The 18,079-nt window shown below is 37.6% G+C and overlaps 1 protein-coding gene across 2 annotated transcripts in view; it reads right to left on the bottom strand.

Annotated features, from left to right (window-relative positions):
- PELI1 (pellino E3 ubiquitin protein ligase 1) overlaps nt 1-18,079 on the bottom strand; it is a 59,974-nt gene that overhangs the window by 14,061 nt on the left and 27,834 nt on the right. Inside the window, exon 2 of one of the 2 annotated variants that reach the window (XM_054474988.2) lies at nt 1,287-1,426. The exons of the other annotated variant lie outside the window; for it this stretch is intronic. Within the exon in view, the coding sequence (XP_054330963.1) occupies nt 1,287-1,357 (71 nt within the window). The 5' untranslated portion in view covers nt 1,358-1,426. The remainder of the gene's footprint in view (nt 1-1,286; nt 1,427-18,079) is intronic. 2 annotated transcript variants of the gene reach the window in all.

The following is an 18,079-nucleotide window of genomic DNA, read 5'->3' as shown; positions in this document are numbered from 1 at the left end:
TCGAGACGGAGTCTTGCTCTGTTGCCCAGGTTGGAGTGCAGTGGCGCTGATCTCAGCTCACTGCAACCTCCTCCTCCTGGGTTCAAGTGATTCTCCTGCCTCAGCCTCCCAAGTAGCTAGGATTACAGACATGCACTACCACGCCCAGGCAATTTTTGTATTTTTAGTGAAGATGGGGTTTCACCATGTTGGCCAGGCTGGTCTCGAACTCCTGAGCTCAGGTGATCCGCCCACCTAGGCCTCCCAAAGTGCTGGGATTACAGGTATAAGCCACTGCACCTGGCCTAAAATGAGCAATTTTCTAGTTTCTGAGATCTCTAGTTAAGAAAGGCTAATACTGTGTCTCCATTTTGATAGTTATGGCAAGTTTAAGTGGAATAAATTGAAATAATTTGGAATAACAGAATCCTCTATTCCTCAATCTTCAGATTCTATTTCTGTGAGTTACATGGATGAAATTATATAGGAGCTAAGAAGTAGCTAGGTCCTGGGCTTCAGAGGCATTATGCTGTCACCATACACATATACAACTCCTTTAACCCAAATGTACAGCACAAAGCAATAACTACTGTAGAGGGGCAAAAGAATAAATGAAGACTAACCTACATGAAATGACTTAAAGCAGGGAAGGGAAAGGGAATTTTTGGTAAAGTCAGCTGAGGCAAAACATGGGATAGGGAAGACAAATGGAATGACTGTGACAGTGGACAAAATACATTTTTCATTTCATTTCATTTTCTTTTTTGAAACAGAGTCTCACTCTGTTGCCCAGGCTGGAGTGCAGCGGCGTGATCTCAGCTCACTGCAACCTCTGCCTCCAGGGTTCAAGCAATTTTCCTGCCTCAATCTCCCAAGTAACTGGGATTACAGGCATGCACCACCACGCCCGGCTAATTTTTGTTTTTAGCAGAGATGGGGTTTCACCATGTTGGCCAGGCTGGTCTCGAATTCCTGGCCTCAGGTAATCTGCCTGCCTTGGCCTCCCAAAGTGCTGGGATTACAGGCGTGAGCCACCACGCCGGGACTTTCCACTTCATCTTTAAGAAACTTTGCCCTTTCTGTGGGTAAGGGTGAGACAAAGCTTATGTCATATTTGAGTGCTTTTAAAAGATGGCAGGAATATGAGAATTAAAAGAGTTTCTTGATTTGGTAACATTACCTGTAGCTTTAAATTCTTTTTGGAAGCAGGTAAGATATAAATTCCAAAAAAAAAGTACTTTTAGCCTAGATGCCAAAGTTAGCATGTATTATTAAACTGTGTGTGTCATCAAATGGAGAAACCTTACCCTAAGACAATGAGTTCACCATATTTTACTGGTGCTTTAGATGGATGATTTTCTTGATCAGGAGAAAACATGAGCTTGGCTGTCTTTCTCAAATCTCTGTTCACTGGTCAGGAGCCTTGGGACACCTTTTGCATTATTTCCTAGAGGGGAAAAGTTTTCATTAATAATGTGAACAATTCGTTTCAGTTTAAATGAAAATGTTATTTTCCAGCAGTCCTCTTGAACACAATATTATGCAAAACATCACAAGGTATATACATTTTATGGGACATTTTGCCCAATAATGATTATATATTTTACAAAACTGTTTAAAGGAGTCAAAAATGCAAATTTGAAGACTTCCACTTATAGAAGCATAGAGCAGATATACTTTTCCCTTTTATTTCTGCTAAGTATAACTAAAGACCCTGGACATTATATACAAAACATGAGAAGACTGTGAAAAGTGGAGAGAAGGCAGACTAAGTAAGGGACCTCAGGACCCATGGAATGACACGGTGGTGTAAATTCTCTGGGTTTTCTTTTGCCTAATATATCCCAGACTTGGAGCTAAAGAAGGCAGCAACCTGGAAATGCCAACTGGCACAGACAAAAAGAGCCACAACAAAAGCTTGCTCTCTCTAGCCAAAGAAACAAGAAAGGGACAGCCTGGCAAGACAGAAAACTTTTGACAGTAACTGCTCCACTCCAGCCAAACCCAGAAAACAGTTTTGCCCCACCACCACCCACACCAACAAAAGCTAAGTGAGGAGCCTTGACTTCCAGCTCATAAACCATAGTGAGGAGCTCCAATGCCCTATTGGGGCAGTGTCAAAGTAGGCCAACTAGGGAGCCAGGACTTTCACTCTAATGGCCGGGCATGCCCCAACACCTACCTCAGTGGTGTCAGCTAGACTTCCACCCACCCCCAGCAATAACAAGAAGGATCCTCTTCCTGAGGCATCAGTAGAGGCTGAGTAGGGACCCTTGACTTCTATGTCCACCTGGCAGTAATGAGGCACCCCCTATGACCTTGCCAAAGCAGTGTCAATAAAAGGCAGTGGAAACAGAAGGTTTAGATAATATCCAGAGCCTAGGAACATAATATGAAAATATCTAGTTTTAACAGAAAATCACTCATCCTAGCAAGAACAAGATTTAAACAATGCAAAAGATAGCCTGGGTGCAGTGGTTCACACCTGTAATCCCAGCACTTTGGGAGGTCGAGGCAGGCGGATCACTTGAGGTTGGGAGTTTGAGACCAGCCTGACCAACATGGAGAAACCTCGTCTCTACTAAAAATACAAAATTAGCCGGGCGTGGTGGCACATGCCTGTAATCCCAGCTACTCAGGAGGCTGAGGCAGGAGAACCCCTTGAACCTGGGAGGAGGAGGTTGCAGTGAGCCGAGATCAGTGCCACTGCACTCCAACCTGGGCAACAGAGCAAGACTCCATCTCAAAACAAAAACAAAAACAATACAAAAGATAATCAATAGGTGCCAAAACTTAGATGACAGAATTACCTGACAAAGATTTAAAAGCAGCTATGATAAAACTGAACAGTGGAAATTACTCGATCTGAACAACAGAGAGAAAATAGGAAAAACAAAATGAAACAAAAAACAGAGCCTTATGGACCCGTGCATGAGACTATAGCAAAATCTAACGTGTGTCACTGGACACACATGTCAAAAAGACAGAAGAAAGAGTAAAGCTGAAAAAGTACTCAAAGAGGCTGGGCGCAGTGGCTCATGCCTGTAATTCCAGCACTTTGGGAGGCGGAGGCGGGCAGATCACTTGAGGTCAGGAGTTCGAGACCAGCCTGGGCAACATGATGAAACCCTGTCTCTACTAAAAATACAAAAATTAGCCAGGCATGGTGGTGTGCCTTGTAGTCCTAGCTACGTGGGAGGCTAAAGCGAGAGTAATCGCTTGAACCCGGGAGGTGGAGGTTGCAGTGAGCCAAAATTGCGCCACTGCACTCCAGCCTGGGCGACAGAGTGAGACTCCGTCTCAAGAAAAAAAAAAAAAAAAAGAAAAGAAAATATCCTGGAAGGAAGGAGAGAGAGAGAGAGAGAGAGAGAGAGAGAGAGAGAGACAGAGAGAACACTGCATTTATAGGACAATTAGACTGACAGTGGAGTTCTCAACAGAAACCATAGAACCCAGAAGATAGTGGCATAGTATTTTTCAGGTGCTGACAAAAATGGAAGAGAAGTCAAGACATTCTCAGATGAGGAAAAATTGAGAGAATTTGTTACCAGCAGACCCACTATAAATAAAGAATGGCTAGAGGAAATTAACTAAACAGAAAATAAATAAATAAAAGAACATTAAAATATCAGAGATGTAAAAACACGGTAGCAAAAATATCAGTAAATACAATCAACTTTCCTTCTCCTGAATTTTCTAAATTTTGTCTGATGGTGAAAGTGAAAACTATAATACAGTTAGATGTAGTTCTAAATGTGTGTAAAGGAAATAGTTCAGAAAGGCCAAGGTGGGAAGATCACTTGAAGTCAGGAGTTCAAGACCAGCCCGGCCAACATGGTGAAACCCCATCTCCACTAAGAATACAAAAATTAGCAGGGCGTGGTGGCACGTGCCTGTAGTCCCAGCTACTTGGGAGGCTGAGACAGGAGGATCACTTGAACCTGGAGGCAGAGGTTGCAGTGAGCCCAGATCGCACCACTGCACTCCAGCCTGGGTGACAGAGCAAGATTCCATCTCAAAATATATATATATATTTGACACAAGTATAACCAAAAATTAAACACTTCTGATCAGCTGGAAAATCACTACAATAAATAATCCCAAAATATTATCATGTCTTTTTCATCCTCAGTTTAATGGGATCAAGTATTTCCTGCATTTATTTCTCTCCCTAGTTCCTGATAGACCTGTTACAAAGGTTTCACAGCAAAACTCCTACTAGCTAGCCTATAAAAGTCTCCTCATTTTATACCTCCACCAACAGGTTTCATAGGAATCTCATGAATGAAAAAGGTCTACTTGTCTTTTTCTACAGTACAATGAAATACAGCCTGTGTAGTGGCACTTTTGGTGAGAAGGCAACAGGGAATGTATGTAGCCCAACGAATAAGAACATGTCAAAGGAAAAGTCAATGAATAAAACAAATCATTCTGACCCCTACTAATCCCTTGGAAGTGACATACACATTTAGACCAGTCATTCACACTAACACACAACTACTATCATCAATAAATTCTAAAAATTATTTTTAAAAAGCTTCAGAAATATTTTAAGAAAAACATTTCCATCATTCAAATACACTAAAATCACCTCTCGTCACCCTAGATATATTTGCTTTTGCTGAAGAGATTTTAATTCATTACAGTATTTAAAAGGTTACAGAAACCAATATATTGCTATTTCACCATAACTGTGATACATCTGAGTTGTGAGGCAATCAGATTCCTTATTTAGAAAAATAAACTTATGCTAAGCTAACTAAAACCATCAAGGTAAAAACTGAAGTTTCAAGAACAATTAAATCAACCAAAGAATAATTTTGGTTCCATATAATAAGATCTTCTGATATACATGAAATCATACTTTACTATATAAACATGTATTCATGCCCTCTCATTTCCCCTCTAAGAAGCATTTCATTTTAAAAAGTTATACAGAAGCTTAACTAGAGGCATTAGCTGTGCTTTTTCTGTTTAGACAATTAAGGAACTGACATCAAACATGAAAACAATGCTTTGACACATTTCTGACCAAGAATAGCAATAATTAAAAGTTTAATAACAATTAAATTTAAATTAATTTTAAATTAAATTAAATTTTAATAACGTTGCTTTGTTTTGAATTCCTATTTAGAGTTACTATTTAAAGGATATAATGGTTTTCTATTTATAGTAGCAAAAAATTTCCTTTAAAATAAGTTTTTTTAAAGGAGTAAATTTAAATTGCATTAAATAGAATTAGTAAGTGCACAGATATGGCAAACATCTGAAAGTGTAAATGCCCGTATTTGGCTGACATTAGTATATCACATGGCTAGCAAGTATTAGCCTGTGTTCTAGTTCTAGCTGTCTTTGAACAAAGCAATCTGTTTCCTCATCTCTGAAAATGAAGGGACTGAAGTAGAATAAAGGGAATTTGGGAGCTGGAAAAAATACAAGCGACCATCTGGTCCTGACATAAGAATTTACAAGTAACGTGCATAACACTATAGATTTAGTTCTATTACCTCTATAGCAAAAGAACAATTTTTTTGCTTAGACAAGAAACTAAAAAACAAGAGTACGGCTGGCATATCCCCTCCATATACTTTCTAGAGCCCTTGGTCAAATTAGCCAAGAAAAACAATATATTTCCAATCAGACATATTCTTACTCTGCTTAGATCCCTTAGAAGGTCTTATCTGGGGAATATTTTATCAGTGACATCAAAGTTTCAATCACAGGAACACATTCAATCTTGGCTTCTACTTCTGTATTTGATCATCTAAAACCCAAAATGAAACACTTTTGTAGTACTAGTTATTTATATACATAAATGACCCAAGATAAAGTTTTTAAAATTTAAAAATGGCATATAATCAATCAATATACAATCGGCCTTATTAAACTGCAAATAAAATGTGCTATGACAGCTATTCTTCCTGGAACTTTTTTTTTATGTGTTCTCTGAAGAAAGACTCATGATCTTCCCAAAGGTTTATACTCTTTAACAAAGACCAGTACCTAGACAGTGCTTTCGTATTCACCCTGTTTATATATTCTCTCTATATTTTAAAACCTGAGTAAAAGAATTCTTCAAAATGAATTCCTAGGCTGGGCATGGTGGCTCATGCCCGTAATCCCAGCACTTTGGGAGGCCAAGGTGAGAGGATCACTTGAGGCCAGGAGTTTGAGACCAGCCTGCACAACACAGTAAGACTCCTGTCTCTACAGAAGATTAAAAAAAAAAAAAAAGTAAAAACAGAAAACATTAGCCAAATGTCATGGCATGCACCTATAGCCCCAGCTACTCAAAAAGCTGAGGTGGGAGGATCACTTGTGCCCAGGAGTTTGAGGCTGCAGTGAGCTCTGATCCTCCAGCCTGGGTGACGGAGAGAAACTCTGTCTCAAAAAAAAAAAAACAACAAAAAACTCCTGAAGTCATGTACTTGAGAACTTTAAAGGAGTATGTACATAAAAAACATCCGAATGTCTCAATTACTGGCTCCATTTGTTGGTCTTCAATTAAGTTAGTTTGACCTCATGTATTCAGCCCTATCCCAATGTTATCTAGCACCAAGAACATGAAATAGCACCATTAATTCTACTCAAGACTAGAAGAAATGCTAGAGAAAATCTTCCTAATAAAACTCTCTTCTATTTTATCTATTACTTTGAAACTTTGCTTGATACTCGAAAGCATGTTGCTCTCATTAGCAGGAACTAAACTTCCAGAGTTAAAAAAATTTTTTTAAATAAACATATTCTGGAATAGTGTTATTTTCTTTGTGGGCTGGGAGAACACGAAAAGTTACTCATAAAATATATATTTATTAGGAATAGTATTATTAATTTGACTGTTAAACATTCTAATCATTTCTTTTTTAAGGGCCAGTGAAATACAATTATTTTCATATCAAGTCTTCCCAAAGGAAAGACTTTCTATAATATGTCAGTTTCACCTAAAGAAGAAAAACTGAGAAATCAATCTTTGTCTCTCAACATAACAACTGTTTTCTTTCATTATTTACATCACACACAGCTTTTTGCTTACTACCTACTAAACACAAGTACAAAATTCCTGCCCTAAAAAAAAAAGCAAAACAAATACTAAGCAAGGGACAAAACAAATCTTATGCAGATTGTTTACATACTCTTCTGAGCACTTCTATTTCAGTGGGCAAGTGGGTGGGCATAATGGGGTACTGAGAAAAAAAGGAAAATGTTTTAAAACATGAAAATGTTATAACATTTCTTTATGATGAAAAACAATGTGGACTGCATATATTATCTCAGATAAAACAGATTTCCATCTATACTAGAGTTTCCTTGTGGCTGATTTCAAAAGGATGACTCAAACAGAAAGAACTGCTTTAGTATGTTTGCGGTGGAACCATTTTATGAAACGAATTCAGCTGATGACTGGAGTTTAATTCATAGCAGTTTCTTGATAAGAGTGAAAATTTAATCACCTTCTTCATTCTTTTGCAACCAGCAGGAGTAACACATAGCATTTTTACATAAAAGGAGAAATAATGGTGTCCAGTAGTAGTTGGAGGTTACTACTTTCTGCTAGTGTCTTTTAGCTTCTCAACAAGCAGTGGAGGAAGTGAAGTCTATGTTCCCCTTCCCAAGACACAGGACATCACCTGTGTGAATTCCCACCCTCCTCTCTTAGAGAAGCCAAATAGCATGCTGATAGTCTATCACCTACAGGGATAACTTATTTCATCCTGATGGAAAAGGAGTTAACATCTTTCCTAGGGACAGTATTTGTTCTTTTAAACTGGGGCTTCTCAACTTGGGCATTACTGACATTTTGATATTGTGGGGTACTGGCCTGTGCATTGTAGGGGGTTCAGCAGTATCTCTGGCCTTTCTGTTCTACCTAGATGCCGGTAGAACATTCTAGCTGTGACTTTAAAAATGCCTCAACTTCCTATCTCCCCACTACTCACTCCCCTACCTTGTGAGAACCACTGCTCTAATCTTGAAGACAACATACTTTGTTCTTAGGATGGAAATTTCCCCTTTTTTTGGCGTACTTCTTGGCACACAGTAAGGTACTTAATGTTTACTTACTAACATTATACTGATACTGATAATAAAAGGTTATTTATACTAAGACTTGTGTTAGTAAAGGCCGTGGCTTTGAGGTGGGTGTAGTTTCAGTATTTTACTAGAATTGATAAGAGGGGCTGAGAGTGAGAATGAGAATCTTGCCTTGATGGCAATTAATTATTAACGTTTCTGTGCATTTAAAATATTTCAATATTGTGGCTACCTCTCTCAAATGGTTGAAGGAAAGCGACTAGAGCTGGAGTGGCCACGGAAGTAGCTATAAGGCTAGTGCTGGGTAGCCTGCTGTTTAGAGAAAGGCAAATCTTTGGAGGCTAGATAACTATCTTCTGGACTAAGGGGCCCATATTTAGAAAAATTAAAAGCAGGTTTTAGCAAGCATGGGAGAATTCTTTTAGGTCAACAGAGGGTGTCAACTTGAATCAACCTTGGGGTAAGGTCTATCTTGAACTTGCATAGAATGGTAATTAGCCAAATGCTTTCACGTAAGATTATTTTATTTGACCCCCATAATAGCCCCGTGAATTGGGTAGGAAAGTCTGAACTCTATTTTCCAGATAAGGGAACTGAGTAGGTCAGAAAAGCCCAGTGACTGAAGGCCAAAGAACTCTGGCAGAGCTAGGACTGAGATCCACATGTTAACTCAACATACATTACCCTATTTAATTTCTGTTACAACTATAAAGTACAATCATTTGTCCCCATTTTATAAATGGAGAAACTGAAGCTACCAGAGGTAAAGTGGTCCAGATTTTCTGATGTCATTACTCCACACCCCAGACAAGGCAGAATGGGGCTAATTCCTAAACAGACTAAAAGACCCTATTATAGGACCATTTAGAAGACTAGAACGTATTCACATGTAAAATAAACCCTAAAAAAGTTATACTTCAGCATAGATTAGTAACAACTATTCAACTATGACTAGTGCTTTCTGAGATTATTTGAACCTTTGTCACTTCCTCAATGTTCATTGTATTTGTCAACCATTTCCTGGTAGTGACCAACGACAAATATTTCAATAAATAAAGTGGACTCTGTGTGCTTATTTTAAAAATGAGGACAGAAAGGAACCTAAGGGTGGAAAATCAGGGTATTTCACAAAGGTAAATTCCTGGTACTACCAGGAAGAAAAACATACACATTAGAAGTGAGTCCAGACAGTTTAGGAACAGACAGGGTCACGTGCTCCCTGACTGTGGAAGGAGAGCTGTTTATATAGTCTTGCAACCTTACCCACAAATAATCACTTAATTCCCCATACCTAGAAAATATATTTTTAAACACACAACTAAGAACCCGAACAGTTTTATTGTCTCTGCCCATTCTTAGCTTGTATTCAACAATTTTAGATTACCAAAGTTCCTAAAATGACAAAATGCTCCTCACAAAGCAAGACTAGAAAGTCCTCTAGGTTTAACCATTAAAGTCCCAAATAAAATTCTGCATAAAACAGCAAATTCGTGGGATTTGGCAGTTATTTGGAACAAAAACATGAGATAAAAGGATATTTATGGGAAATCCTATCATTTTCTAAAGTCAGCATCCCGCACTGGTCATCCCTTTTCATAATGGCTAACACTGAATTCGGTCTCTGTGCCAAGCACTGTTCTAAGCACTTTACATGTATTAAGTGATTTAATCTCTGGGACAACCTTATGAGATAGGAACTATTATAACCCACATTTTACAGATAATAAAACTAAGGTTACAAATCAGCACTCTGAATTGCTGAAACAATTCAGTTTTAAAGTACAGGCACATCTGGTTTTATTGCACTTTGCTTTATTTTACTGTGCTTCGCAGATACTGTGTTTTTTACAAATTCCAAGTTTGTGGCAACCCTGCGTGGGCAAGTCTATTGGTGCCAAGTTTCTGACAACATGTGTTCACTTCATGTCTGTGTCACATTCTGGTAATTCTCACAGTATTTCAAACTTTTTTCATTATTATTATTATTATTGTATCTGTTATGGTGGTCTGTGATCAGTGATCTTTGATGTTACTGTTGTAACTGTTTGGGGGTGCCCTGAATTGTGTCCATATAAGGTGGTACACTTAATTGATAAATGCTGAGTGGGTTTTGACTGCTCTACTGTTTCTCCCATCTCGCTCACTCTCCTTAAGCCTCCTTATTTCCTGGGACACAATATTGAAATTATGCCAATTAATACTCCTACAGTGGCCTCTAACTGTTTAAGGGAAAGGAAGAGTTGCAAGTCTCTCCCTTTAAATCAAAAGCTAGAAATGCTTAAGCTTACTGAGGAAGGCACATTGAAAGTTCAGACAGGCTGAAAGCTAGGCCTCTTCTGCCAGTTAGCCAAGCTGTGAATGCAAAGGAAAAGTTCTTGAAGGAAATTAAAAGTGCTACTCCAGTGAACACATTAACAATAAGAAAATGAAACAGCCTTATAACCGATATAGGGAAAGTTATAGTGGTCTGGATAGAAGATCAAACCAGCCACAACATTCCCTTAAGCCAAAGCTTAATCCAGAGAAAGGCCCTAACTCTCTTCAATTCTATGAAGGCTGAGAGAGGTGAGAAAGCTGCAGAAGAAGAGACTGAAGCTAGCAAAGGTTGGTTCATGTAGTTTAAGTAAAGAAGTCACCTCTCCACAACACAAAAGTGCAAGGTAAAGGAGCAAGTGCTGATGGAGAAGCTGAAGCAAATTATCCAGAAGATCTACTAGCTAAGATCATTGATGAAGACAGCTACACTAAATAAGATATTTTCAATGTTGACAAAACAGCCTTCCTTCTATTGAAGAAGATGCCATCTAGGATGGCATTTCATAGCTAGAGAGAAATCCATTCCTGGTTTCAAACTTCCAAAGGACGGGCTGACTCTCTTGTTAGGAGCTAATGTAGCTGGTGACTTTAAGTTGATGCCAATGCTTATTTACCATTCTGAAAGTCCTAGGTCCCTAAAGAATGATGCTAAATCTACTCTGTCTGTCCTCTGTAAAGGAAACAACAAAACCTGCATGACAGCATATCTGTTTACAACATGGTTTACTAAATATTTTAAGCCCACTGTTGAGAACTACTACTCAGGAAAAGATTCCTTTTAAAATATTACTGCTCATTGACAATGCACCTAGTCACCCAAAAGCTCTAATGGAAATGTACAAGGAGATTAATGTTTCCTTATATGGAATCTACTCCTGATGAAGATGCTGTGAACAATTTTGAAATGACAACAAAGGATTTAGAATATTACATAAACTTAGTTGATAAAAGCAGTAGCAGGGTTTGGGAGGATTGACTCCAATTTTGAAAGAAGTTCTACTGTGGGTAAAATTGTATGAAACAGCATTGCACGCTACAGAGAATCTTTTGTGAAAGGAAGAAATCAATGTGGGAAACTTCATTGTTGTCTTATTTTAAGAAACTGCCACGGGCATCCCAACCTTTGGCAACCACCACCCTGATCAGTTGGCAACCAGCAAAGATTACAATTTGCTGAAAGCTCAGATGATTGTTAGCAATTTTTTTTTTTAGCAATCAATTATTTTTTATTAAGGTATGCTTTTTTTTTTTTTTTCCCCCTGAGAAAGAATCTCCCTCTGTCGCCCAGGCTGGAGTGCAGTCAGCCTTCTCCCAACTTAAAGGTGTGAGAGTTCCATGTTGTACTGGCCCTGCCAAGTCATAGTGCTTGCCAGGTCTCATGTCCTTTCTCTGATGTGAAACTGTCAGGGACAATTGGTCTACACAAGTGTGACCACTCACTGGACTGAGTGATACCTAACCAAAGTGACCTAGCCACACACTGGCAAGAATTTGGCAGAACCATACTTCATGGTGTTTTCTTAAAAATAAAAACAAAAAACACTTGTGACATATAAGGGGCAATTTTACTATTGAATGCTCTTCGTGGTTTATCAGAAAACACTTTATATAGGCAATTATATTATAGCTTCTGAGTTAATACTATATGCCAAAATCTTTAAGAGTATTTGAACTTATTTCAGTTCTGCCACCTACCCACATCAATCGTACTCTTTTTTTTTTTTTTTTTTGAGACACAGTCTCGCTCTGTCGCCCAGGCTGGAGTGCAGTGGTGTGATTTCGGCTCACTGCAAGTTCCGCCTCCTGGGTTCACACCATTCTCCTGCCTCAGCCTCCCAAGTAGCTGGGACTACAGGTGCCCACCACGCCTGGCTAATTTTTTGTATTTTTAGTAGAGACGGGGTTTCACCGTGTTAGCCAGGATAGTCTCAATCTCCTGACCTCGTGATCTGCCCAACTCGGCCTCCCAAAGTGCTGGGATTACAGGCATGAGCCACTGCGCCCGGCCAATCGTACTCTTAAGAGTTTATGAAATGGAAGAGGAATGAGGGCTGGGAGGAGGAAGAATAAAGAACAAGAAGCAGCCCTGGGTAATTCTGACACATTTCATTTAAAAAGCTTTAAGAAAAATATAAATCTTGAAAAGCCAGAAAGTCAGACATTTTATTGAATTATCACTAATTATTTCATTATTATTGTGTTTTCTTTAAACTAGAAGAGACACTCATGAAGGACTAAGCCATGATTGTACTTAGGGCCAGCTGAGAACTTGGGCTCTTGATAGTCAGGAGGGTCCTTCACAAATTCTCAGATTTACAAACCAGCTCTGTAGCACATGGTTTTCTCGTCCTATAAAATGATGGCAATGCTTCCCACACCTCATAGGATTTGTTGTGAGGACTGAATGAAATTTAGTTTGGTTCACTCACTAAATACACCTTTTTTTTTTGTTTTTTTTAAATAAACCAACCTCATAGCACAGGACTCAACTTGTGCCTCAGCAAAATTTCAAATGACTACAAGTCAAAGACTTTTGGGTATCTTAAAATTATTAAAAAAAAAAAAAAATCAAGCATTTATTAAATACCTACTATGTATTTAGTCAGGCATACAAAGTTGGTCTTAATAAATACTTGGTTGATTTATGGTGATGCTGCTCCATCACTTAATATTTAATTATTTTCTCAGAGATTCATATTTCTCAGTATCTTAAGAAATGTTTATAATCTGTTCTTTGTAGATAACTTTTGATACCATGAAGAAAGTTCTATTTTTTTTTTTTTACCACTTTTAATATATAATAGACCTGGAAATACAATCAAAGACCTCAAAAAACATTGCACTTAGTTTCAAGGTACAATGCTATATAAATGTTTGATTCTCCATGGGGTGGGGGGGAAACTACATCTAAATCAAATATCTAAATAGAGCATATATTCTCTGCTCTTTTAGAGAAGCTAACTTTAAGCCTTTTAGTTTCAAAATTCCATTATAAGCTCCATTCAAAAGGGATGAAAACAGAAAAACGTAGTTGAAAATTCAAATTACAAATAAGTCTCCAATATTGTAGTAAAGTCAACTACTAATAGAAATCACTATTAAAAGATGACAATTATTACTACTCTAATGAAGAAAGGTTTCATATTATGAGAGTTCTAATTTTCTCTTTGGGTCACGAAAAGTTTTCAAAAGTAGCATCTAATCTTTCTTTAACCAAATCATAATGTTTTCCCAGTAATTTTTTTTTTTTGAGACAGAGTGTCGCTCTGTTGCCCAGGCTGGAGTGGAGTGGAGCGATCTCAGCTCACTGCAACCTCTGCCTCCCAGGTTCAAGCGATTCTCCTGCCTCAGCCTCCTGAGTAGCTGGGACTACAGGCGCATGCCACCATGCCCGGCTAATTTTTTGTATTTTTAGTAGAGACGGGGTTTCACCATGTTAGCCAGAATGGTCTCGATCTCCTGACCTCGTGATCTGCCCAACTTGGCCTCCCAAAGTGCTGGGATTACAGGTGTGAGCCACCGCGCCTGGCCCTTTTGTTTGTTTAAACAGAGTGAATATTTTAAATCACTCAGTATGATATTCTTATTTAACCCTTTTCATTAAGAAAACAATAAATACATACAGCTGGGATATTTCTATGAATTCCCTCTTTATCCACTCTTGATTATTGTTATGTTAGCACATTAAAAATACCCCAATTAGGTAAATTATTGTGATCAACTTTCTCCCCAAAATTACAACTTTTCTTGTCACTAACTTAACATCCATTTTATACCCACACAAGAGAATGAATACTGCCTTCTCACAAATACATTAGAAAACTGGATCCAAAACAATCATATATTATTACTGAGCAGCATGTCTGTATTCTAGAAATCAGATTAAGCTTTTCATGAATTTCCTATAGAAAGAAAAAAAAGTTCAATTATACTTTTTCTTCTTGTGAAAATAAAATGTTTCAAAAAAGAACACTGCTAGGAAACTAACAAGTATACATTTTTTAGCAGGAAGAGTCCCCCTAATCAATGATCAGACCTAAAATTATTAAATCTCTCCCAACCATATCAGAGGAAGAACAAACAGAATATTCAGGTAGAAACATTACTTAAAATCTCTATAAAGCATGACTGTCAATATTTTTAACAAATTCTTCATAATTTTTCCCACCTTATGATAATATTTAAATATTAAATTGTAGCTGTCTCAAAGGTCCAGATCTCTTTCTTGAGAAGATCTTGGGAAAAGATTTATGGCTGAAAAACTATGCTTCTGAATAAGCCGTCTACAGCTAACTAAAGTACAATGACAGCATCACCATTCTGGCTATGAAACAACACATAATTCTCAAATTTGTAACGGAAAAGTAAGCAATGAACAACAATAAGTTCTAAAACATGTTTTTGTTTTTTTTTTAAAGCCCGAAGTACTGTAGATTGGATTGCAAAAATATTAAAAATGAACAGCTTTCAGTTCTCTGTTGACCAGTGATCAACAGGCAATAGACACCTGTAGTGATATTTCTTAGGCTTTAAGGCTGATGAGAGATGAGATTCATAGTGTAAATATTCTCTAAGAACACAAAAGCCTTGGAGCTCGAGATTTATTTAACTCCTTCCCTAAGATAGAAGGAAATTTAATCCATACAACATACTTCCTAAAACTGAATATGAAAAAGTAAACGTGAAAAGTTAAATAGAAAAGATCTGATGAATTATGCTTCAAATTATTCCTTTTGCAAGCTTACTTTAACCTGAAGCATTGACAATGTGACACTTAAAATGAAGCCACAGAACACATACCTCTCTATTTCATCGTTACCACCACAAGCTATACAGAAAACCTTCTCACGGAAAAATAAAATCCATATCGTATTAAAGCATCTGCCAGTTACAGTTGGAACCACACACTGAATAGCTGGCTGTCTGTTCTTTCACTTAAGCACCTCATAATGTGTGTGGGTGGGCCTATGTTATGCAAAATAGGTAAACACTACATAATTCTAGATTCCACTGACTGAAGTGAGAATTCACTTCTCCCTCACCTCCTCCCTAAGGAAGTCTGTGGCCCAAAAGGGAAGAAACGGAAGTAAGAGGAAGCACAGAGCAATTTTTAACACAGGCTTAATATCAAGTTATAGAGTAAGGTACTTCCAGAAAGAGAATGATATTCCATTTCTTAAAAAGCAGGCTGAATTAACTACATAAATATTCTATAAATGTCAGAAGTACAACTATGATACTGAAGCACCTTTTCATATTAGTAAACCTATTTTACAGATTTAGTATAGTACTCAATCTGTTAAGCAACACTCCATTTAAAAAAAACACAAAAATCAATACAATTCATATGTAAAGAAAGAAGCCCCTTTAGCACTATTAAGTGAAACTGATTTTTGTGGTCTGGTTATAAAATACTATATTATCCCAGGCATAAAAATAGGTGAACATTCAATCACATTTTCAATTGATCACACTTGTTTATTTCCAGCTTTATTCTTTACAACTTTAAAATAAATTAGATACATTTGATGCTCATGAATACGGAGAAACTACAGCAGTAGCCAGAGGTAAGCTGGGATTGGACAAGCTCAATCAAATAGCTATGGAAAGCACCTACATACTGACATGTGCTGTTCTCAGATTATCCCACTTGTAAATTCCATTCTAGAAAGTACTGCCTGCTACTCCAAATTTCCCCATATGCTGTCTCAGGAAAAGAACTGTGTTTTCTTATGGTGAATGGTTACACATAGAGCTAGTCTAATCCTCCAAACAGCCAAAGGCGAACCTGATTAATTACATTTAAGATTATTTAAAAGAATACTAAAATTAAGTCACAAGTAAATGCTGTTTATACTTGTTCAATAATTTGCCCATGTAAATCATCGATAATCTCCACCCATTAAAGTTCAACTTGAGTCTAGATGCTTGATATTCTTTTATTAAAGTTATTTAGTAGCCCTCAAGTGTTCAACCCTTTTGTAAAAAGTTACTAGTTATTACAGCAGAGCCCTAAAATTAGTATTGATATCCATAGTTCACAGCCACCTAAGTAAATGGCTATCCAGACAATTTCAGCCTTAATTCAATTACACTATACTGAATAATACATTGCTAATAAAACCTGACTGGAGAGTCAGTAAGTGACCTTGGTGATCTTAATTGGAATCAAAGTCCTACCTATAAATACATTGTATCTTTTTTTAAAAAAGTAGTATAAAAATACTTTTGGTGGCGCTAAGTTTATCTGCAAAGCCTTCTTAAAATGTGTCCACAGGACAATAGTTCTGGTTCACAGTAGGGCTATCATTTTTAAGAGAACATCACTATAATAGTACCTAGTAACTTAATGCCTTGGCACAAAATGAACCACCCTCTATCACACAGCTACAAGTTTACTTCTGTTGCTTCCCAGCGTTCTGTAACTGTCACATCCCCTGAAGCAGTTCTGTAAATCTGTTTAATGTTTCTTTTGCTCCTTGTGCTGGCAGCAGGCCCACTTAGGTTACAGCAAAATAAATCTGCGCAGGTAGGCTGCTTATATCCAATGTTGATACCTGTTCAGTCCAGGAAACATACCTGCAAAAATGATCGGGGCATATTCTAGGGTTTGCTATTTGATGATCCTGCCTTGTCATGTGATTCCAGGCTGATGAGATTGCTCAAGAAGCCGGACATGACAAACTTAATACTCATACTAAATAGAATGTAGTTGTAGCTGACTCTCAATGCCTTATACTTGATTCCATAACAAAACCTGAGGTCCTGCCATTCTTTGGACCAACGTACCAACTCTCTTAACTTTGGAAGTATATTTCCTGCTTAACCCTAGGGAAACCAAGATATCAATAGTTCTTATATCATCATTACCATCTTAATGATTAAAAACAGAGCACTGAGAGTATAAAAATTCCTTATGTCTTTAAAGATCTGTGTTTATATCAAATAATCTCTTGAGAAAATATTTTTTTCTTAGAAAGTTCTAAGAAGACATTAAAGATAAAATCTCCATATTTTCTAAGTATTATAATGAGCTGGCCAGGTGCCGTGGCCCATGCCTGTAATCCCAGCACTTTGGAAGGCCAAGGCAGGTGGATCACCTAAGGTCAAGAGTTCCAGACCAGCCTGGCCAACATGGAGAAACCCTGTCTCTACTAAAAATATAAAATTAGCCAGGTATGGTGGCACATGCCTGTAATCCCAGCTACTTGGGAGGCTGAGGCAGGAGAATAGCTTGAACCCGGGAGGCAGAGGTTGCGGTGAGCCGAGATGGCACCATGGCACTCCAGCCTGGACAACAAGAGCAAAACTCCGTTGTTATAATGACCTATTTTTATAATGGGACAAATAATCATATTCATAAAGAAAAAAGGGTTAGAATAAAATTTCTAAGCTTTTCTTTTCAAAACTACATATTTAAAAAAGACAACTTTCTTTTTGCTTCTCATATATGCTTTATTTACAATGGTGTTTAATTAATAACATCATGGAGGCCAGTCAAATACAAAAACAAAACATAACCAAAACCTGAAGTAGTGTTCTTGGTGGGAATCAAAGTTACCAAACTTTGGCAAATGAACCTGAATCTCAATGACCTTTCCCCTACTCTTCCATATCCTGCTTGGCTTACAAAAGTCTTAAAACTTTCTTATTTTCCTCTACGATGTCTGAACCTCTAGCAATTACCTCAGTTGAGCTCAGGGAAAATGATAAACTTTCAGTACTCTGAAACTTAAAAAAAAATAACTACAGA

The sequence above is a fragment of the Pongo pygmaeus genome, chromosome 12 (assembly GCF_028885625.2).
Source record: "Pongo pygmaeus isolate AG05252 chromosome 12, NHGRI_mPonPyg2-v2.0_pri, whole genome shotgun sequence".
NCBI classification, from domain to species: Eukaryota; Metazoa; Chordata; class Mammalia; order Primates; family Hominidae; genus Pongo; species Pongo pygmaeus.
The sequence above is the reverse complement of the archived record's forward strand: the minus strand, read 5'-3'. Positions and strand labels throughout refer to the sequence as shown.